Source organism: Anabas testudineus, chromosome 1 (genome assembly GCF_900324465.2).
Source record: "Anabas testudineus chromosome 1, fAnaTes1.2, whole genome shotgun sequence".
NCBI classification, from domain to species: domain Eukaryota; kingdom Metazoa; phylum Chordata; class Actinopteri; order Anabantiformes; family Anabantidae; genus Anabas; species Anabas testudineus.
In genome coordinates, this window is record NC_046610.1 from 26,327,187 (window position 1) to 26,350,624 (window position 23,438).

General features: G+C 37.8%; 2 protein-coding genes across 3 annotated transcripts; one reads left to right on the forward strand and one right to left on the reverse strand.

Annotated features, from left to right (window-relative positions):
* Window positions 1-99: 99 nt before the first annotated feature.
* Window positions 100-12,249, reverse strand: fbxo8 (F-box protein 8). Of its 2 annotated transcripts, XM_026360437.1 has the most exons (9): window positions 12,029-12,249; window positions 10,592-10,634; window positions 7,640-7,742; window positions 6,176-6,259; window positions 4,346-4,490; window positions 3,776-3,902; window positions 3,379-3,497; window positions 2,890-3,086; window positions 100-1,127 (listed from the first exon to the last, which is right to left on the reverse strand). In XM_026360437.1, exons 3-9 carry the CDS (start codon window positions 7,740-7,742, stop codon window positions 940-942), a joined length of 963 nt encoding a protein of 320 aa, XP_026216222.1. In that variant the 5' UTR covers window positions 10,592-10,634; window positions 12,029-12,249; the 3' UTR covers window positions 100-939. The 2 variants fall into 2 exon arrangements, with proteins under 2 accessions (XP_026216222.1, XP_026216221.1); XM_026360436.1 differs by lacking the exon at window positions 10,592-10,634.
* Window positions 12,250-13,092: 843 nt separating this feature from the next.
* On the forward strand, window positions 13,093-22,838 carry cep44 (centrosomal protein 44). Its single transcript, XM_026360887.1, has 10 exons — window positions 13,093-13,144; window positions 13,347-13,444; window positions 14,344-14,491; window positions 14,711-14,848; window positions 15,556-15,627; window positions 17,153-17,332; window positions 17,421-17,549; window positions 17,660-17,764; window positions 18,376-18,413; window positions 21,024-22,838. Exons 2-10 carry the CDS (start codon window positions 13,353-13,355, stop codon window positions 21,088-21,090), a joined length of 969 nt encoding a protein of 322 aa, XP_026216672.1. The 5' UTR covers window positions 13,093-13,144; window positions 13,347-13,352; the 3' UTR covers window positions 21,091-22,838.
* Window positions 22,839-23,438: the final 600 nt, after the last annotated feature.

A 23,438-nucleotide genomic window follows, 5' to 3' on the forward strand; every position in this document is an offset into this window, starting at 1 on the left:
CTAAATCTCTAACATGAACATGATTTTTTTCCTTTTACTATTTCTTAAACATGTTTGTGAATAAAACCTTTTTACATATAGTGAGGAACACATAACCTGTCAGTTTAGGGGAATTAACGATGTTAATGACCAAATCTCAAGTGTGACACTCAAACCTGAGGAAAGAACTTTACAACATAGTGAAATTTGACTTGGATTGCGGATGTGAGCTAACTTTACAGAAAAGATATATTCTAGGTATAATCAGAGATTATAAAACAGAGTTTTAGAATAAGATATGATCATGTTTTTACACAAGGTCTAATGTCTTCTTGTCTTGTTCATGTTATACACAGAAAGCAAAAGATAATTATAAATCACAGAATTCAGATTTTAACAAGTGACCCATATATCAAGTCAACTGATGAGTATATTAGCTCCAATTACACTCTTACATTAGTGAGTTATCTTGCTGTTAGCACAGTTTTAACATCCCTTGTGTCATGTTCTACATGAGTAAGTCAGTCTTTGATCCGCGGTGAAAAAGAACAAGGTCTTAACCAATAGGAAATAAGCATGATTGTCCCGGGCTGGGGAAGCGCTCTCCCTCTTAATTCACATTCCTGTAATCTGTAGGCTCTTTTCATCCATGCAGTTTCAAGTTTGTATTCACGGTTTCACCTCTTTCTATGCAGCAACTTGCTTTAAAAGACATTTGACATATTTGGTTAAAATCTAATCACACTAACAATATGTGATAACACAGTCCACAGTGCATGTTTCTTGTTTAACTGATATTTCTAGTAAGACTAATGTGTTGTTATATTCCTTGAAGGACATGAATGTTGTTACATTCCACTTCCACTATGTTTCATATTTTCCAGACATTGTGGAACCCAATCACCAGTTCCTATCCTTCAGTGCAGTATGAGAATTCCTGCTGGACATCTGTGGCAAAAGCTATGCAGCCACATGGCCGATCAGGTAAATGTTGTCATAGAGATGGCCTACAAAGTCATCTGAGACATTATGTGCTGCTCGACGAGTGTTCCTGATAAACTCCCTCTTAGACATTTTGTTTTTGACGTGGGGGCTGGTCAGGTCAATGGACAGCAGAATCAGACTGTAGCACAGCACATACACAGCATCTGCAGAGAAATATGAGGAACAGTAATGATAGTACTTCAGTTTCTCACAAGATTTCATAAAAGAGAGCAGAAGCTTCACAACATAGAACAATGTCAAATGAATCAAAGCATTACGTTGATAAGGACCATAAAGGGAGAAAGGGCAGAACTAAGGAGTACAGTGTATGTAAGACTTCTATACGTTGTGTCTAAACCTAAATATGAGCAGAATGAAAGAAAAATGTAGACTGCACTGACTCTTCTCCACTGCTGTGCAAAGCAGCAGTGAAATAAAAAGGTTGACTTCAGAAAGGTAGCCATCTATCCATCTGTAAACCTTGGGCTTGGAACCATTACACTAATCCTACTAGTGCTACTAATCATTCGAGAGGCCCAAAGAATTAACAGTACTAGATTCAGGAATTTGTTTCTGTATGGTCTGCTGACATTAACTGAGCGCTCAGCATAGTCTATTGACCAAAGCCAGTGTTTACCTGAAACTAAAACCATAATCTTTTGGCTTGGCAAATGGGTAAAGGTGCAGTAGCTTCTATTATCACAACAGCTTTTGGCCTTAGGTGCATTGCTAAGAATAACTTGGCTTAACATGGTGAGCATGCAGATGGATAAGGTTTTAATGGAATATTTATTAATATGTTAACCCCTGCCATTCCAAGAGTTTTAGAATATTAACATGTACACCTGAAATATTAAAATGTAATCTGTGGTAGATTCTGAATATGTACGTGTTTTGAAGAGGACCAATACTGCTTCAACGGGACAATCCAAGAACTTTCCTCTAGTGCCACCTTCAGGTGAGAAGTGTGTAGCCCACATATGTACCAGTAATATTTCTGAACCATTTATACGTGCTATTACTTTGACTCCACCGTCTATTACTGGATTGCTTTTAACGCTATCAATCACTGTACACACTTCTCTTATTGGTGTCTCTAGCCTGGCACAGACAGTGTGTTTCCTGGGGTAAAACTGCATGCAGTACATCAGCGTTCTGTTAATGGTCAATTATGGTCACTATTTAATATTTTATCTCTTTACTATATTACTAATTGAATTATTGTTGACTGTTGATAACTAATAAAAAGTGATAAGCATATCTGAATTAGTAAATTAATAAAAGCGAGGTGCTGCTCACTGCTCTGCATATGGTAAGCAGTGTGATTAACACATCTGGGTGATTTCTGAATTAGATTAGTCCATAAGATTTGACTGATGACTTACACAATTTCTCTCTCTACATTAAGAAAATCTGTAAACAGCTCTTTTTCTGTTTCAGCCTAGCCAGACCTAAACTCTGTTTTTCTTGTTCTTAAAATGGCAGGTTGCTGTCTCACTGTGTATGGGACAAAGGTAACGTTGTTACACCTCACTACCCTCACTGGAGGGTAGTGAGGTGTAACACCCTCACCTGGGTGTAACAACATCTGCCAGTGAACTTTCTATTTTTGACTTTCTATGTTCCATGTTGATTATTTAAATACCAATTCTAAGTCAGGGTATTTTAGTTTTTTCCTCTTCCGGATGTGGAATTTCATCTTCCAGAAAAATTCTTCCTCATCTCACTTCATCATTATAATGTTGGCTACTTTGGTCTATGTTTTTTTCTTATCCTTATCTTGTTTGCAAACAAGAGGAGTTTTTCAAACTTCTACTACATACCCATAGCTTTATCTATTCTACGTGTTCATTAATAACAAAAAGTCCACAATTGCTATAAAAAGAAACAGTATAAAATCAATAAATACAAAATGCGTGTACAAACCTGGACTGAGACCCAATTCTTGGACAAGACTTGGGTTACAAGCACAAAACCTGTGGCTGAACTTAGTGATGAGGGTTTCTAAATACTCTCCTCTCTCCTCTGGTGCATGGATGTGTCTGAAAAACTCCCGTAGAGCATTAGGCAGGAACTGGTTACTAAAATTATGTAGGGTGACCAACTCATCCAGGACATCCCGCCTGCACAGACATAGATATGCATGTCAAGTATAAACTAAAACAAAATGTAACACAGAAAATGTATTCACACACTTATTTGAAATTTGGAAGTCTAATTTCAATGAACACCAGCAAATACGTCTTTAATTTCTTAGACAACCTGCTAAAATAAACATACATGTATATCCAACACGGCTGAAATACTTTATCTCCTAAATTTAGCACAGGTTCTGGTATGGTTTGAAACTTGATAGGCTATCAATAAAAAAAATCCACTTTTCATTTATATTTTCCTTTGGATTTATGTATTAACCTCTCATCCAGGTAAATCCTCAGCATCTTCCAGTTGAGCCGTCTGGTGTAGAAGATGAACTTAGCCAGCTCAGTCGGATGATCCACTAGTATACCTTTAGACATGAAATAACCGATACCCTTCACACACAGAGACACACACAGAGACACACACACACAGACACACACACAGACACACACACAGACACACACACAGACACACACACACAGACACACACACACAGACACACACACAGACACACACACACACACACACACAGACACACACACACAAGACAGAGAACCATATGTATTTTCAGTGTAGGTCTTAATCAAGCCAGGGAACCAGACATACATAAACAAACACACACTCACAGATTGTAAAAACTAGACATTTTAGATGGTAGGGTATGAGTTACCTCCTGTGGGTTAGAATTGAATGTCAGGCTGCCTTCATCTAGCTGTAGGTATAGTCTTCTGTATGAAAAACCACCAGGTAGTCTTCTGTTGTAGATGGAGCAGTGTCCCCATGTGGATTTACACAGCCTGGAGGATCAACACACATGTAATACAAATCCAGTTCAACAACATACATTATTCAACATAAAAAACACCAGGTACTTTTGACTGATCAGCGTATTTCAGTGTCTTGAACTTTTTGTCTCCCATTAATCTAATGTGGACTGGTGACATGACCTCTGTTATATGGCAATTTGTGGATTCAAGCTTAACAACGCTGACCAAAGAGAGATACTGAATAAAACAAATTTCAAGTTGCTACATCATGCAGAAACATTATACTGTATATTTGCATCAGCATCTTAAAAATCACAGAGAAAGGTTTGATGAATGAGAGTAAAGGCTCTAACTTTTAAAGAGGCAGCTGAAAGGCAGCCAGTAAGCTGAATAAAATTATGCAAAATGATGCTGATTAATTTATTATAAATTTACTTTTACCACAAAATAAATCTAGAGGTGAACCTTCATACCCCTGCCATAGATATTCGTCATTGCCCAGGTCCTGCCAAACACAGCCAGCCAGACACAGATCAGTAGCATTCAAGTACGACAGTATGGTGATGCCTAATTCAGGTGGCAGCATCTCCAAATCTATAAAACCATGCTGCTCTTTACCTACAGTCACCAAGAGAAAAAGAGAGAGACAAAGTGGAACACATTTTTTTTTAGATTCCATTCTGCACCTTCTACATCTTTAAAATAAATATTTAATACTTCATGTTAGTGTGGCATCATGGTTGTTTTATTTCCCATCATCTCCCTAGTAGTAACACTTACATTATTGTTTGACAGCTAAAACACAGTCAAACCTGCCCCACATATACCTACATATAATTCATATATTAATATAATCAATAATAATTAAATCCATTTACCCTATTTATTAATATAGAACATGGATCTGTTATTTTTTTTTTATTCATTGGCTTAAATTTTTATTTATCTGACAAAAGTACAAAGAAACTGAAGAACTTCATTGTATTTTGTTAAGTAAAGCAGATTTGGTGTTTGCTGCTGGATATTTGATAATTTAGCAATATAGGATGCCGATTGCTGCATTTTCACTTGTAGAATATTTGCCCATTCTTGCTGGATACAAGACTTCAGATGCTCAAAAGTCTGGTCACGGATTGTTTCTTGCCTTTAGGGCCCATTATACATTTTAAAGTGGAGACAGATGTGGACTGCAGGCAGGTCACTCAAGCTGTGAGGCCACACTGCTACAATGCGTGCAAAATGAGGCCTGGTATTGTCCTGCTGGAATGTTCACCTCTTTCCTAGGATAAGATGTTACTTTTATTCCTATGAAATGTCAATACTCTCATGATGACCATCTACTTCCGGTTTTATTTTGAAGGTTTTACCTAGTTTCCTGCGTCAATTCTTCAACTTAACCTGTAATCAGTTTTCAACTGTGCCTCCCCTTATATACGCAGGACTACACTCACACTCCCTTTGCCATATTGTCTGCATTCACTGAAATGACCCTCCAGCCCTCTTGTTCAGGTAGTGTTTACCCGCTCTGCTTCTTGACCGTCCTTGACCTGTCTTTGCATTAACCCTGCCTGTAGTTCGTCAGTACCAGTTCTTCTCTGTCTCTGCTTCCAACTTCTGCTTGCCTCCGGACCTCTGTCTCTGCCTCTGGCCCTCTCTCTGGCTCTCGACTCCTGCTTTGCTCTGGACCACTCGCCTTTGATCTTTGCGTTTATCTAGACTTGTCTCTGGCTTTCCCTAGCTTTATGATGTGGATTGCGTTGTGTACCTGTGTTAACTGCAGTAAACAAATTGAGGGTGCGAGTGCTTTAAGTATACTATGTTTATGCCTGTCCACCATCACTGAGGGGCATCAACTTGTTCCTTTGAGCCAGATGCCAACTTCTAATTTTGTTGGCATCCACCTCTAGGCAGCTTTAATAAAACCCCTTAAACATCTCATGAGCATCCAGCCTCTTCTTGGGTCCTTTAAAACCTAAAGCCTTACAAATACACATCTCAATGCTGTGACTGTTTTAATCACCATACCCTCATGGATGAGTGCTGTAGTGGTATGGGGTATATCTTTAACAGTCTGGACCTTTTTTGTCTGTGGACTCTGAACACAGAACATGTTTCCCACTACCTTTCATATTATAATATAAAACATTAAACTGATTCTGTTTTCCACCATGGCCGATTGTTAATAGAGTGAATAGATTAATTTGCGTTTCCGAAAAGGTCCCAACATTTTGTAAAAAACAGTTTAGTAGTTACAAGGTGCTGATTTAGGTAGTAGCTATGGACTTGTGTGTGTGTGTTCATACCTCCCCTACGTGTTCTCAGTAAATGGTAAATGTCAGGGCCATAACACTGATGTGGAGATCTTCTCTGGGGACCTCCATCTCTCCCTGGTAAAAGGATAGTGAACATGAAAAACAATGTCACAAAGTAAGAAAAGCAAGCCATTCACAAAGAGGGAAAATTCTGGGGCATTGCAAAGACATTGGATATAACAATCTGGAATGTCCTTGAAAAAGTTCTGGGGGAAAGAAAAGTGGTCTACTCAACAACATACACAGAATGACTGGAATTTCTGACTGGAATTAGCAAGAGAGATCATATTTCTCCTATGTTAGCTTCTCTCCATTGGCTCCCTGTAAAATCCAGAATTGAATTTAAAATTCTTCTCCTCACTTATAAATCACTTAATAATCAGGCTCCATCTTATCTTAAAGAACTCATAGTTCCATATTTTCCAAGCAGAACTCTCCGTTCTCAGACTGCAGGTTTACTTGTGGTTCCTAGGGTTTCCAAATGTAGAATGGGAGGCAGAGCATTTAGCTCTCAAGCCCCTCTCCTTTGGAACCAGCTCCCAGTTCAGGCTCTGAAAGCAGACACCCTCTCTACATTTCAGACTAGACTTAAAACTTTCCCTTTTAATAAATCTTATAGTTAGAGATGGATCAGGTGACTCTGAACAATCTCTTAGTTATGCTGATATAGCTTAGTCTGCTGGGGGAACTCTACTGATAAACTGAGCTCCTCTCCTCTTTCCTTCCTCCTGTATCAATGCAAATGCCACCATTGCATGTCATTAACTTTGTGTCTTCTCTCTCCTGTAGTTGTGTTTCCTCCCCTCTGTCTCCCTCTCTCTGTACTTTTCTGCAGGTATCCTCGGCCTGGAGCTGTACATCTCCAGAATCCAGTTGACCTGCCCAGTGTTCTAGCTGCTTGTTGTTGTCTTTATTGCCTGCTGTTCTTTTCTCTCTTCTCTTTCCACTCACCAGTCGAGGCAGATGGCCGCCCACTATGAGCCTGGTTCTGCTGGAGGTTTCTTCCTCTAAAGGGAGTTTTTCCTCTCCACTGTTGCCTAAAGCTTGCTCAAATGGGATTGTTGGGTTTTATCTATAATTTTTTGTATAAATATTTTCTGTAAGGTCTTAAACCTTACACTGTAAAGTGCCTTGAGATAACTTCTGTTGTAAATTGGCACTATACAAATATACTGAATATAGAATGGGTCAGCCAAAAAAACACGGCAAGATCTGATAACAGAGGCATTGTAGGAGCTGCAATGGAAAACCCAAAAACAACTATAAAACATATACAGGTGGAATGATTTTAGTTGATGCTTGCTTGGCTGACAGCGAGTTGAAAGTTCATAAGGATTGGAACACAATCCTAGTTTTTCCTTTTCTGTAACCAAGCTCATGTTTTCTCTCAAACACCAACCAATTCTAATAGCAGCAGTCACCTAAAAAATAAAAAAAAACAGAGATATTAATTACCTTGTTCGCGTCTTCCTCCTCCTCGGTCAGCTAGCCGGTCAGCTAGCTCTTCCTGAAGTTGCTGCTGTTGTCTGGGAGGAAGTCTCCACAGTGCCTGACCCATCTATACGGCAGAACAAGAACACGTTACATGCAAGTAATTTACACAGCAAGCACAATCACAACATTAACAACACCTGAGGGGTATTGCATGAAACCAAGGTAAGGGATTGAGCTGGGATAATACAGATATTCTGGTTGAATTTATTTTTTACTTGGTTGTACAAAAGCTGGATCAATTAATCCCAGTCTAGTTACCATGGAGAGTTATTCTGTGTTGTGGTTATCCACTCATCCTAGTTTTATTTAGCACAGTTAGTTCCATGACAGCAAGTTAAATAAAACTGAATTAAGTTACTATGGAAATGTATTATCTGAAGTTAGCCCGGTCCATAGCAGTCTAACATCTAGAATGGATTAATCCTATAGGGACCTTTCTTTATGTTTAGGTGTCTAAACTATTAGAAATTAATGTTTACTACACATATGGCCTGATGTCATATGTTCTGCTTGGAAATACCACAGTGTTGGATTTAAGTATGACCACATAGGATATATTTTTTTTAACATCATTATTTTTATAACTATTCATGTAGTTTTATGGAGATTTCTGTTCATATGGTTTTGGTTTAAAGAATACATATGTATGTATGTGTGTGTGTGTGTGTGTGTGTGTGTGTGTGGTTGTGTGTATGTGTGTGTGTATATATGTATATATATTATATATATGTATATATATATATATATATATATATATATATATATATATATATCCATATATATATATATAGTAATATATCGTATATATATATATATATATATATATATACTATTACACTACATATATACATATAACATCTATACTATCTATATCTTATATATATATATATATATATATATGTACATACACACACACACATACATATGTAGAGGATCCATACCCAGAACAGAGCCAGCCCACCAGATCAGTTTGTTTAGCCTGTAAGTGTCTGCCTTCTTCATGTTGCGGCTCAAGCAAACCTCAGCAAAGAAGATGACACTGGCCATCACAGACTCATATAACATCCGCAGCATGATGCTGCAGATGTTGAAGAACCTGAGCCTCTTCAGAAAGTATATCCGGCTCTGACACTTTATGTACAGTGCTTTGTCCACTTTACTTTGTTTGTCCCAGATTTCCTGAAGTCCATTACTAGCTCCTTTGTTTTACTGATGTTGAGTTGAAGCTGGTTTAGTCCAAACCAGTACACAAACTGTCCACCACTCCTTGGTACTTTGTGACATTCTGAATACATCCTACAACTGCAGAGCCATCAGAGAACTTTGAGGATTCTGAGTTGTACCTGAAGTCTGAGGTGTACAGGGTAAAGAGAAATGGAGACAGAACTGTCCCCTGGGGAGCACCTATACTACAGACCACAGTGTCAGACACACAGTTCTACAGGCGGACATACTGTGGGCGATTAGTGAGGTAGTCCATGATCCACAAAATCAGGGAAGTGTCAACCTGCATGTTTTTTAATGTCTCTTGCAGCAATGCAGGCCGAATGATGTTGAATCCTGAAGAAATAACAAAATCAATCCTTATTAGGGCCCCAGGCTTGTACAGGGTGTAGGTGCGATGGAGCAGATGTATGATGGCATAGTCTACTCCAAGTTGGGGTTGATAGGCAAACTGGAGGGGGTCAAGTGAGGGTTTGACCAGGTATAGGAGGGACTCCAATTTTACTTTAAATTAAGTCCGTAAAGTGGGCAACATGCAGTCTAGTGTATAAACTATCTTAACAAGGACATGCCCTTTCTTGGACGTCATAGTCAGATGAGCATTTAAGCATCATAGAGTTTTCCAGGGCAGGTTTGATCCTTTAGCATATGAAGATGAATACCTGATTGAGAGGTACAGACTCTCACGTGATGGCGTCCGATATTTATGTCAGTTTTTGTGTCCACATAGAACATACCAGACAGCGCAGAGCCACACTCTGCATCACTGAGTTCATCAATTTCTGTGTGGACACCCACATACCCACAAAAGCTATTTGCTGCTTTCCAAACAACAAGCTCTGGGTCACACAAGACATCAAAGCCATCCTGAATGACAAAAAGAAGGCATTCAGGTCAGGAGACAGGGAGGCAGCGAGGAGGGTCCTGAGACTGCTGTCTGTCAGGATCAGGGAAGGGAAGGAGGCTTACAGGAGGAAAGTGTTTCACTTGAGCATAGCCTTCAACATACCAACACCAGGGAAGTGTGGAGGGGCATGAGGACCATCACTGGCTACAAGTCCAGCAGCGAGCCAACTAAAGGCACTGTAGACTGGGCCAACAAATTGAATAACTTTTTGAATTGATTCTAGGCTGAGCCACAGAGCCCCATGCAGTTCACTACCTACTCCTCAGTCCCTCCCCTACACGACTCAGCCACCACCCAAACGATCTCAGCTGTGGTCTGCTGGGGGCGTAACATGAAGATGGCAGACACTAACAGGCTGGACTCTCTACACGCTGTAGCTGAGAGGAGGATCCTGTCCAAACTCCTCTCAATCCCAATCCCTCCCACCTACTACTACTTTCTACCTGTGGCCAACAATCTTCACAATTCCTCCCCCCTCCGTAAGGGGTGGGGGAACTGGCAATTTCTGTCGTATAATTTTGTCATATAATTGCTGCCCTTCCACCCTGGACTATAAATATTGAACCATTTTCATTCATCTCACATATTCTGTATATATATATTGAGTTATCTGTGTTGTTGTTATTATTATTATTATTATTATTTGTGTTGGTGTGGATCTTTCCTGGTTGTGGTTCCCTTTCTTTCTTTCTGTGTTGAGAACAACTTTAATAAGGCAAAACAATTTCCCTCTGGAATGAATAAAGTTTTTTTAATCTTGAATCTTAATCTTATATACTTACGCATTCAGCCAATCCGCTATTGTCTGCCAGGCTTTTCCACTTTCTGTAATTATACAAGACGTATTTCCCTTTTTACATATTATTTATGTAATTTACCTCTTCATACATCTGCATAATTTGCTGCTGCTCTGTGGGTTAAAAGTATTCTGCAAGAGTTTTGTCCATGTTTCATTGGTAACTCTGGGATTGATACATACAGTATTTTAAACAATATCATGAATGTGCACTTATCCCAGAAATCTACACCTGGCTTGAATTAGCTGCACTTTTTTTTATTCTGGCTTGGCAAACATGCAATAGAATAAGCTTATCTGAATGGCTCTATCTAGGATATTTCACCTATCCTGGATTTCTTAATTCTGCTTTTGTGCATTACCCCTCTCATGGTTTTTGTGGTGGTCAACTTTCAGCATGGGCACTCTGATTGGTCTACAGCTTACATGCATCAAGATACAATGAATTGTGTGGTCAGACACCTGTTGATCATGGCCAGTATTTACATTTTCCCATGTTGATCCCTGTCCACCATGCTTTTAACACAAACATTGTGGATGATTATTTTAGACGTTGACATATTACTACTTAGTTTGAGGCACATGTACGGTGTTGAATGATGGGCTGTCTACACACACCTCTCTACTGCAATATTAATAAGGTCTTCTCAGATTAATTAATCTTACTATCTCATATTAGACATTGAGCATGTAAAATATAATTTCCATGTGTCTATGTGGGCAATGGCAGTTAAACAGGGAAACTATTAATTTGTTGACAAATTAAATCAAACAAATCAAGATGTCAGATGTAATTTTGAAGAGTCAATTTGCACAGGTCAATCTTATAAATACATTTATGGTGGTATTACGTTTTTTTTCCGGTATTAAGCAGCATTGCACTTTGCTTACAGTTGTATGGCAGACGGGACTGAAAGTTAACAGAAAAATCATAGGACTGTGCTTGAGACCACTGACAAACAATATATTGTACATATACACACATTTATTACAGTAATAAACCTCAAAAGTAGCTTCGTAAAAGATTCGCAAGTGTGCACCGATAATCAGAGCTAAAGTAGTGTGTGTCCAGTCGTCCATTTCCTCCCAGCCGTTGACGTCAGCGGCGTTGCATAAACAAATCCATTACACTGTTGTAAACATCAACGTTGGAAGTTGCAGCTACTAAGGTTGTCTGACCTGTAGTCCCGCCTTCCTTTTAATACCATTGGTCACACACAACACAACAGCAGTCTGACTGGAACGTCATTGGAAGAGTTATGGTTCATTCATCATCTGTTTTCACGGATTCCAAGTTAGCTTTCCAAGCTAGTTTAAGTTCGCCAAACCAGTGTCGAGTTTAGCATTGATCCCTTTTCTTTCACAAGCAAGCTGCAGTGTTTTCTAATAAGAGCGACACAACGTCGTAAACCGATCAACCTACCTGAGTTTAGATCCTCTGACACCCCGACCTGCATACAAGGACAGCTGGAAATGCGATTTCCCTGTTATCGAACTTATCCGGCTGTCATTTCGTTTAAAATGTAGACCCAAATAGAAAGCAGCTCTGCGGGTTCAAGCGGAACCTTTCCAACTGTAGTCTATTCTTAACACTGTTGTCATGTGTTTTATACCTTCCTCCTGTCACCTCTGCCCCTCCCCCTGGTCTCTCCCGTGCCGTCACAGAAACTCGTCCAGTGGAAATGATTTTAGAAATTTACAAACACCAGTCAAACGCATTTCTTTTATGTGAAGATGCTTGCTACGTGTAAAAATGTGATAAAGTTTTATGACAAAAATAAAACAAACAAAACAAGAGGAAAGAGAGCAAACAACAACAACAACAATACGCTTCTTAAACGTCTAGATAATTCTACTTGTAACAGTGAAATAGCTGAATCATCTGTGGAGAAATTCAGTTTTGCCGCTAAAGTCTCGGGAAGGGATTTTTTTTTTTTACAACGAGAATGTTATATCCACAATTCATCACATTTTTTCTTTAAAAAAGGAAAGGCCTATGCTGATCATTTGACTCTTATATATTTTTACCCTTTGTTTAGGTGATGTTTATCTTTATTTATGTAGTGCCTTCGATTAATTTTGATTAGTCATGTAAATTATTTACATTAAACCATATATCGCTCCCAATGTAACTAATTGAACAAATAGTGGAATAAAAAAGTAAACTGTGCAATGAGTCATAATGGTTTGAAATTAATACAATTAAAAAAAAGGCAGAAAGACATATCAGGGGCAATCTAAAAAATGAATACCAAGGAATAATTTAGCTCTAAACGGTTGAAGAAACTAGAGAAATTAAGGTTTTGGTTGTTTTTACAGGGTAGGTTACACCAGAGTTGTCTTGCGAGGATTTAATTGATTCTTTTATCTCTAGGGCGATGGATAACACTAGTCCACACGAACAGTAGATGGCGGTAATGCACCTTAACGGTTGACAGCAGCCAATAAAAACAACAGGAACAAGAAAAACACCGAAGAAGAGCAGGTCAACACGCAGCCCGGGAAATGCGGTTGTTCACCCGGCAGAAACAGACACAGGGTGAGTGTCTGTGAACGAACACACGACATCGAACTGTAAAGAAGAGTAGCAGGCGGGTTTATGGTGCTACTGCTGCAAACGAAGTTGTAAAGAATAGAAAGAAAGAAAGAAAGCACTATTTCAGCAAGTTCATCTATTCTTAACATAACATAATTAACCAAGGAAAATGATTTATGTTGGCTCTCCTCTCTTGTATTTATAGTGTAGGATGCTGTCCGTTGGAGATATCCAAGGTTGTCTTCGTAGACTGGAAACTCTCTTGAGAGTGATAAAGTACCCAGGATATGTCGACTACAGTGGGTAAGCCATTTAAGTTTCATTCAAAGGGGCAACTTGGGTTCATTATCTTGCCCAAGGACACTTTGGCATGTGACATGGCAGCCGGGAATCGAACCACCAATCCTGTGATGTCCAGCTCTTTATGCTTGAGAGTCTTCCTTGGTTGTCTGCCTTTGTGATGGTTACTGCATCCTGTTCGGGGACTCTGCTGTGTTCTGCTCTTAGGTCGTCTGGTCACTGGGCATTGTTGTTATGTGATGCCGCCTCCTCCCATATGCTCTTTCAGTATTGCACTGTCTCCAGCCTTGGTGGGTCTGTTCTCTTACCCTGCCACTCAGAATACCGCTTACATAGCTCAGTGGAAAACATCCGGTTTATACATTGGTCAACCTCAAGTGAATAATGCAAAGTCTTTATTTAAATATGGCCACCTCTTGGCAATCGCACAGTTGTTTTTAGTAGATCAACCGTTAGACACCAACAAACAAAATGTTCAGTATTCAACATTACACATGTAATTTAGTACCCTCTATTTGCGATCGTAGTGTATCAGTGATTTAATGCCATTAGTGGGAGAGCCTAATAGTCAGTATTATGGGAAGAAAAGCTCCTGTATCTCTCAGGAAACCACCAACAGTCATGTTTGGCCTTATTCAGTGTGTCTTAGGTGTGCAGAAACCAGAGTTAAATTAAATTCTGAATCAGATAAGACATAAATCACGATTCTTCTGTGATATATCAGACCATCTCATGGTATACAAATAAGACTTAATATAACAAATGAAAATGGATGCTGAATATGTTTCTATGATCAGTGTACAGCTACAGTACAACAGCAGCAAGTACTAACATAATAACATATCAGACTATTTTCTTAACTGCAGTTTTTCTCAGACTTGCATGTTTTTTGTTTTTGCAAGCCTTTCCAAAGGAGAACCCTCAGCCTTTCTACCATTAGTAAGCTTTGCCCTCACGTCCTTCTCACCACCTCTTGCTGAGCAACTAATGGCAGATGGTCTGGAGCTGACTGGAAAAACTGACCTCCGTTTCACTGACACTCTTTATAAGGTATAATAACATATCTTCACATTCAGAGCATTGTTTTTTCATAGGTTTTCTGTGGGAGGCATTATTGCAGAATGCCGCCAAGTTCCTTCATCCATATTTTCAAGTATTTTTAAATGACCATTACACTGTTGCTAATGTTCAGTGGATTTATATGTTCAGTCAATAGAGTAGCTTGTAGTGGTCCATTCAATCTTTGGTCTGTTTTCTTTGTGTTTCTAGGTACTACGAGATGTCTTCCACTATAAGCCTATACTGACGAAACAACAGTTTCTCCAGTGGGGTTTCTCTCAAAGGAAAATCTCTTTCATCTGTGACATAATTAACTTGGTTCTGCAGAAACACAATCAACTGAAAAAGGTATAGGAGACTTTTAAATTCTTTTAAAAATTATTTACATTTAAGTCTTAATTGTAACATTAAAGGAAACCTCTATTTCAAATGTCGGAGAAGTTACATTACTGTTCAAAAGTTTCCCTAAAAGTAAGATGTCTTATCAAAGATATAGGGGAAAAAGTAAGTAAGTTAAGCATGATGTCCTGCAGTTAGAGGCTGCCTTTGAGCCTGTTGAACCTGACTCTAATCCTCTTTATAATTTCCCTAATGGCATTAATGTGCGACTGTGGCAGGCTTTTCCAGATGTAGATGTCCTACATGGATGGCATTTCAGACCTAGTGATGTGGTGTCCCACTCTTATGACTCTCTGCAGTGCTTTCCAGTCTATACTACACAGTGATGCAATCAGAGAGGAAACTCTCAATGGTGTACTTTAAAACTGACAGAGAATATTCTCTCAGTCTCCTATGCAGGAAAAGGCATCTATTTGCATTCCTTGTTCAGCAAGGGCCTGAAATGGGTACTTAGTTAACATGGGTTGTCAATTTCAGACCCTTGCTGATATGGACTGCCAGGAAGTTGAAGCTATCAGCTATATAATCTCAATAGACAAATAAACAAACAAATGATTCAATGCCATAAACAAATCGCATGACCAGCACTGCCTTTGCCAAGTAACCAAAAAAATAAAAAAAATAAATGGTCTTCACAACTGATTTGTGTGTTTAAGCCCAAAGTCCGGTGTCCAGCCTCACACAAGGATAGCAGAGAAGAAACTCAACCAACATCGATTGATGCAGCTGTAAGTAAAATATTAAACCCCCACTGAAAGTAGAGAATGCTATGAATTATTATTATTACATCAAGCAAATATCAGGATTTCTTTAGCATGTCGTCTCTAAAATGAAGTGATGCCTACAATCCTACAACCTTTCCGTTTGTTTCGCTGGAAGAAGGGGGAGGTGTAGAAATGTCTATAACTATAAAACTGCCCATAGAAAAGGTACAGTTGTATAATATAATATTCAAAAAGATGAAAAAGTAATGGTTAACTAGCTAACAATTCTGTTTTACTGAAACACAAACAACTTGGTTATCTCATTTGAAAGGATACATTTTCAGGCAGCTTTGTGTGTGATTATGTAAACATAATCAGCTGTTCACTCAGTATACAGTTAATTGGACAATTTTATAACTTTTCCTTTACATGTCACCACAATGGATTTGAAAGAAATCAATCATGATGTAATCATAACTATACAGACATATTATAGCCATGATTTTTTTAATACTTGTACATAAATGTACAATACCTGAATACATGTATTTCCCAAAGCCTGGATTATCCATCTGCACGTCAAAGTGCAGATGGAACTGCAAATGGCAAAGAAATAGAATATTATTATAATAATGCCCTGAAAGTCTACATTTCCATCACATCGTGATTGTTTTGTTTCATAACCATTGAGGTGGTGTATAAAGGGAAAATCATAAAAACATATTGTCTAATTACTTTTGAAAACAGCTAGCAAAAGATGCGAGGATGTAAAGAGATTCTTCAATGATTCCCACAGAATCAGATTTTATTTACTTTACTTGTGGTGGCCGACTCTGCTGGAGTAGGTAGGATGACAACCTGGTGTACACTGCAGAACACTACAGTAAATTTGCTTATTTATTCATTAAATGTTCCTGCCACATATGCAGTATAAACAGAAACAAATATAGAGTACTGTAGACTAAATATTGATTTAATGGCATATGACTGTATTTACACATCAACAAGAACAAGAAACACGTGAGATCAGCGGATGACTTAACTAGATAAGACATCCGAGTCTTCAGTAGACTTGAGTAATACCTCTTAACTATTGTAACTATTGTGACAGTCTTTGGCTGCAAAAAGCTGTAGTATATTGAAGTATGTCTCCCAACCAACTTGTGGAAATTACACACATTAACAACATGTGTTCTGTCATCAATTCAATTAATGGAATTAATATGAGTTATGATCATAGATGCTATTTGATATTTTAAGCAGCAAACATGTAACCTACTGGCATGGACAGATTAAAAAAGAATGTGGCCAAATATGCTTGGATGACTCACCCAAGTGATGCTGTGCTTGTTGAAGCCCTTTGTTGCTTGAATGACTACTTGAATTGACCAGCTGGTACATAGTACAGGCACCTTACAGCCAGATTAAATACATTTGCATAAACCATAACAACAGTGTCAAGTGGAGTAGCTCATAGGAGTGTGTTTTTTTTCAATAATATTCATAACAGTAATAATACTAAAAATATTAATGTTTTTATTTGTTTCAGGTGTCTGAGAGTCCAACTGCGGCAAAGTGCATAGAAAATCCTTCAGTTTTTCCCACAAACTCCTATTCAGAAGCTTTGACATCTCATAATATAACCTATACCTCTAATAATAATTTATGTTCCTCCACCTTCCCTGAAAAAGTGAACAAAAAGGTGGAAGACATGGATAACACTGTTCATGTAAGCATTTGCCAAATCAGAATACAGACTAAGCAAAAACCTGTGATGACACTGGAAAATGTAATAAAACAGTTTTTCTGTCTTTAAGTTGTCAGAAATGGAAAGAAGGCTTTCAGCGCTGGAAGCTCAATTAGGTAGTCTTCTATCTGGGCTAGACAGGCTCAGTATATTGGAGAAACGCTTGGAAGAACTTGAAAGAAGGGGAAACACAAACAAGGTTGATAAGACCTTCCCTACCCTTTTTATTCATTAACTATTATTTTCCTCTATTGGAATTTACAACACATGGAACAACAACTTTTTTGTATTTATCATTTTCTTTTTCAGTATGAAGAACATGTCATCACCATAAGTAGGGAGAGCTGGGAAAATCTGATGAGCAGAGTCCTGTTATTGGAAACAAAACTAGAATTGAACAATCAACCATCAAAGGTAAGACAAGTGATTTTTTTATTTTTTTTTATTTGATCTTACTGTATAAATTACTGATTGTCTTGTCCTTTGTTTCTATGTACCGGTAAGTCTGTAGCTGTTTGATTGACTGGCTGGCTATGTTTGGTAGAAAATAAAAGGGTTAAAGCAACTGTATATATATTTTATAAGTAGAGTGTATGTTGCCTACAATTTTAACACATGGTTTTATTAATCAAATTATTATTTCCAGAGTGCAGTTAGTGGTACTTCCAATCCGCCCAGTGTTCTTCCTGCTTGTTGTTTTTTGTTGCCTGCTGTTCTTTACTCTACTCTTTCCACTCACCCCAACCGGTCGAGGCAGATAGCCGCCCACCCTGAGCCTGATGCGGTTGAAGGTTTCCTCCATTAAAGAGAGCTTGTCCTAGGGCTTGCATAAGTGGGGTTGTTAGGTTTTCTATATAATTCTGTATACAATAGTCATTGTAAGATCTTAAACTTAATTGTAACTGTAAAGTGCTTTGGGATGACATATGTTGTGATTTGGTGCTATTCGAATAAAATTTTATTAAACTAAACTACAAACATGTGGCCCTAACTTGTCTTTTTTTGTTTTTGTTTATTTTGTCCAGGAGGACCTCAAGGACAGGTTAGAGAGCATCACCAACATGTGAGTTTTTAATTGTAGTACAACAGAACTTTTCTACAGATAGAAATTGATTTTATTGATGCTGCTATTGATATTTGCATACATATCAAAACTTTGACATGTGACATGGCAGCTGGGAACCACCAATCCTGTGATTGGCAGTCAACTGCTCTACCAATTGAGCCACAGCCACCACAGTTTACAAGGCACCAAATCACAACTTAAAAAGTAAGGTTCATCATTGCACCATGGGAGGTCCCTTTTTTTTCTGCACAATGGCCAAACTTAAATTATTTAGATCATCAAACTAATTTAAATATTACACAAAGAAACCCAAGTAAATACAAAGTGCAGTATTTAAATCATGATTTTTAAAAAGCTGTCCAAACTTGGCTGGTCCTATGTTAGAAAGGAGCGGATGTGGCTCAGGAGGTAGAGCAGTAATCTACCCATCCTCCTTTCACGTGTCAAAGTGTCCTTCGGCAAGATACTGAACTGCAAGTTGCCCCCAGTGAGTCAGTTCATCTGCATGGCAGCTCTGCGATCAGTGTGTGCTTGTGTGTACAAATGGGTGAAAGAGACGCTTTGTGTTTCAGATCATTGTCCTGTTGTATAACCCAAGTGCGCTTGAGGTCACAAGCTGATGGACATTCTCTTTCACAATAATCTGGTGAAGCGCAGTTTTCATGGTTCTATCAATTATGGCCAAGTCCTGGACTGTCACATTAGCTAGGTAGAAAAGCAATATATAAGTGCAGGCCATTTACAATTTAATTTCCCTCCTTGTGATTAATTGTGATGAGTGAAGAATAAACTGTGACTAACCATATATTTAGAAAGCGGAATTCAATTTCACTTGCCACACACAGGCCTGATTACTGTCAGGTCTGTTGAATCAAGAATTAACTTGAATAAAAGCTGTTAGACAAAGTGAAACATATAAAAGACCTTAAAAACGCAGAACCTTTTGGAAAGTTATGCATCGTGTTACACCTGCTGTAACACAGCATTTCATAAAAAGAACATCATATTAAAAGTCAAACATGGTGGTGGTATTGTGATAGTACAGGACCTGCACAACTTGCCATAATATACTAATATCTACCAGAAAATCCTGAAGCAGAATGTCCGTCAGTTTGTGACCTTAAGCGCACTTGGGTTATGCAACAGGGGTAATAAAATGTAAAAATACTCATTGCCAGTTACTGAAACACTTGATTGCAGTTGTTTCTGCTGAAGGTGGCACAACAAGTTATTAGGTTTAGGAAGAAATGTGAGAAAACTTAATTTTTTATATAGGACCTGGCAACTTTTTTCCTTTTAATAAATAAAATTATCATTAAATAACTTTTTAATAAATAAATAAATTTTGTATTTACACAAGTTATCTTTGTGTAATATTTGTTCAATGATGTAATTTAAGTGTGACAAACGCAGAGAAAAAGGGAGGGGGCAAATACTTTCTCACAGGAATTCTTTTGCAATATTCTGCAGTTCAACAAATGCTGTTCTAAAGACTTGTTGTATGTGCAAGGAGAAGTCATGGTCAGAAGTAACTCAGCTAACTCTACTGTTTCTCACACTAGTACTGTGTTTTGTTTGTTTTGTTTTGATACTCTATAGCTGAGTTTCATCTGCAATTTTGTTTGGTGTAGTCTTTCCTAAAAATATTGACTACAGGAATCATGTATCAAGTGTGTGCATGGAAGACTCATCATTAACATGAAACTTGAATTAAGCTGATGAATAAGAAAAAGTGCTAATGTTTTGATCAGTGGTTAAATGCAGCACTAAGATCTAACAGGCAGTGTTATTCAAAAAATGTAACATATGACTTGTTACTCTTTTCAAAAGTAATATAATACATGTTACTCCCTGTCAAGAGTAACTCGTTACACTATTCATTATATTTCTTTTCCATTACACCCTACAAATTAGTAAATGCACTGTCTATTCTCACTGTGCCTCATGGTTTATTGTCAGGATACAAATTAAATGTAAAGCAAGTAAATATCTAATCTAAGGACAGGAACCTTAAAGTAAAATGCTCTAGAAAGAGCTGTTTCACTTTCATGGGGTAAAAGTGCAATTGTTTTGTTTTAAAAAGATTAAAAAGAGAAAGATTAAAGCAGAGTGAAGAAGATACTTGGATGAGTAGTGAAATGTTTCAGCGTAACAAAATGAAGTCAAGATGCCATGACTCAACTCAAAAGAGTTCTGTTTGTCAATCTGGCTACAACAGTGGGTTTGACTAGGAATAAAAGGTTTGGGTGATGTAACCCTCCCAAAGCAGTTAGAAAGGTGTTTCACTGTTATTTATCTATTCTGAATTTTTTTTTTTTTTTTTCAAAAATTTTTAAGTGTAATTCTTCCTCCAAAACCAAATTTAATAATTTGTTAATTTACCTTTGCTTAACTTGACTTTTCCAGCAGGGGACTTTTAGTCATTGCTGTGGTTACTGCATCCAGTCTGGATTATTTATAGCACTGGCTGTTGCACCACCAATCTTTATATTATGAAAGTTGAAAAGAAGGTATGGTGGCTTAGCTGCAGTATTTAATATTACATTATACATTTAATGTAACATCTTTCCTGTGTGTGTGTGTGTGTGTGTGTGTTTTGTTTTTTAGGTTGAAGAGCACCTCCAGTCTGTTGAAGAACACTGAATCCTTCACACCGACTGCAAATAAATTATGATAAATTAGCAGCTTATTACTGCCTTTGCATACTTTTCTGTCTAGGTATTGGTAATATTCAGTAACTGTTACTGACCTTTAGGCAAGTCAATAGAGTCCTATGCTTTTAAGTGTTAAATTATTGTGAGGAATAAATAATTTGAGCATTCAAGTCTTGAGTTACTTAGCTGCACATGTAGGATCTCTTTTAGCCCTACAGCTTTTTTCTTAAACACATCTTTTCATACACAGCATTCTTAGTCTATCAAACAAAACCTAAGTCAAAATTGATCTGAGGTTATCAAAAAGTATTGAAATATTGTTCAATGTGCTAAACTGTCGCCGGTACTCACATACCTCCATATTAGCAGATGCCATTGCTAAAAATAGGTTGTTGGAATGATTGTTGCAATAATGTGTAATAGGATTGTCATTGGTCAAACTGTGTTTCTGAAATCTTTTAACCCTTGAATGTGCAAATGTATGTAGAAAATCCGACAGTGTCACTTGAGCAGAACTAGGCAACAGTTTCTTCTGTTAAACTTCCTATAACAGAAGAAACCTCTTCCAAAATCAGGTTTGGCCATCTGCCTTGACCAGTGAAAAGAGGAGATATGAGGAAAAAAAAAAAGCAAAAATACTCTGGGCAGGTTGATGGGGCCAGTAACTGCACATTAAAAACATAGCGCTCTGAGGCCAGAGATCCCTGCAGAAAAGGACAGAGAAAGAAGCACAACTATGGGAGAGAGAAACCCTAACCTAAGCCTAGTCTTAAATGTAGGGATGTGTGGGGTGGTGGAGGTTCTGCCTCTTATTCTACATTTGGAAGCTCTAGCAACCACAAGTAGACCTGCTCTCTGAGAGTCAAGAATAATAAGGTACTAAGTCTTAAAGATAGATTATATAAGATACATTTCTTAGGTGCTAAAAAACGGCCATAATCTTACATGCTTTTTTGAACACGCAATTGAACTAAGAGTAATGGAGTAAATGATAAAGGCATCCCAAGTCTTCTGATGTCACTATACAGCAACTGGAATCAGTATTTATTGGACTCCAAGCAACCCTGGTGATGTATTCACAAAACTTTCTAAGCCCAACGATAGCTCCTAATTATGTATTTCTTAGTTATTTTTAGAATTATGGCATTTTCTAAGAATTTACCTTTAAAGACAAAATCCTAGTAAAGATAAAAATAATAGGTAGGAGGAATTTTAAGGGATATCCAGACTCCAGACAAACACTTAATGACAGTGATAATACAGTGTAGATCAGAGCCCAGACCGATGCTGTGGAAAATCTTAAGAGAGCTGTTAACACCACCACTTGGTTTGATCAGTAGCAAGTTTCTGATTCTAGAACATGAGGCATTTTTAGATATTTTCTGGCAAAGTACAGTCTTTCCTGCTCTTGAATGTTACAACTTGCTACTTCTTGTTATTTTGTTGCCTGCTGTTCCTTTCTTTTTCCTGATCTTTCCTGAACTGATCAAGGCAGATGGCTGCCCACTCTGAGTCAGGTTCTGCTGGAGGTTTTGTCTGTGAGTAGATGACCAGCATCTCAGTTTTATCTAGATTAAGAAGTAATAAATTATGTGACATCCATCTTTTAAGCACTGACAAGCAGGAAACTAAATTGGTAATCTCAGAAGAGTCATCAGCCTTCATAGAGCCAAGTATCATCCGCTTAACAGTGGACTGTGGACAATGACTTTGTATAATTACGCCTATAATTTAGAGAGAATAATGGGAGATTGGAGACTGGTCTATAATTACTTAGTTTCTTCAACAGAGGTTTAACCAGAGCATCTTTAAAGCAGGTGGGGACCGCACCAGATAAAAGTGATAATGTAATAATATTCAGTATGGTGGGTCCCAAGACAAGCCAGAGATTTTTATACAGTGTAGCTGGTAGAGGATCAAGAGTACAAGTTGTGGGTTTTAAAGCAATTACCAACTTAGATACTACACTTAGATCACATCTTAATTATTTTGTTTTAGAGGCGTTGTGATGGTGTATAAAAGCAACATTGGAAAAAAAACGTCACTGTCTAGATACTTTAGTTTTTTTCTCAGAAATGGTAAATAATTATGTTGTCTGTATTTTATACCTAATTAACAAGAAGAAAATAAAAGATGACTAGATTCCCACATTTTTATTACATAGATTTTTGGTATTTAAAAAGTTAATTAAATACAAAATGAAAAAAACAATTTGTCAATGCCTTCCAAAATACCAAATGAGACCATTCAAAAACAATTGATATGAATATATTTTGGCTGTTCCTTTTGCTGTGCTATTCTTACACACTGATCCATTAAATCGAGTTTATAATGCAGTGTTTCATGATGACATAAGTATTGTCTTCTC

Excerpts from the sequence above, each read along its gene's own strand:
- fbxo8 (XM_026360436.1), bottom strand. The coding sequence starts at position 7,742 with ATGGGTCAGGCACTGTGGAGACTTCCTCCCAGACAACAGCAGCAACTT. Across the intron at positions 3,903-4,345 it reads GACGAATATCTATGGCAGGG|GCTGTGTAAATCCACATGGG; the intron begins GTATGAAGGTTC and ends TTGATCCTCCAG. Across the intron at positions 3,498-3,775 it reads TCAATTCTAACCCACAGGAG|GGTATCGGTTATTTCATGTC; the intron begins GTAACTCATACC and ends CTGTGTGTGAAG.
- cep44 (XM_026360887.1), top strand. The coding sequence starts at position 13,353 with ATGCTGTCCGTTGGAGATATCCAAGGTTGTCTTCGTAGACTGGAAACT. Across the intron at positions 14,849-15,555 it reads AACACAATCAACTGAAAAAG|CCCAAAGTCCGGTGTCCAGC; the intron begins GTATAGGAGACT and ends TGTGTGTTTAAG. Across the intron at positions 15,628-17,152 it reads CAACATCGATTGATGCAGCT|GTGTCTGAGAGTCCAACTGC; the intron begins GTAAGTAAAATA and ends TATTTGTTTCAG.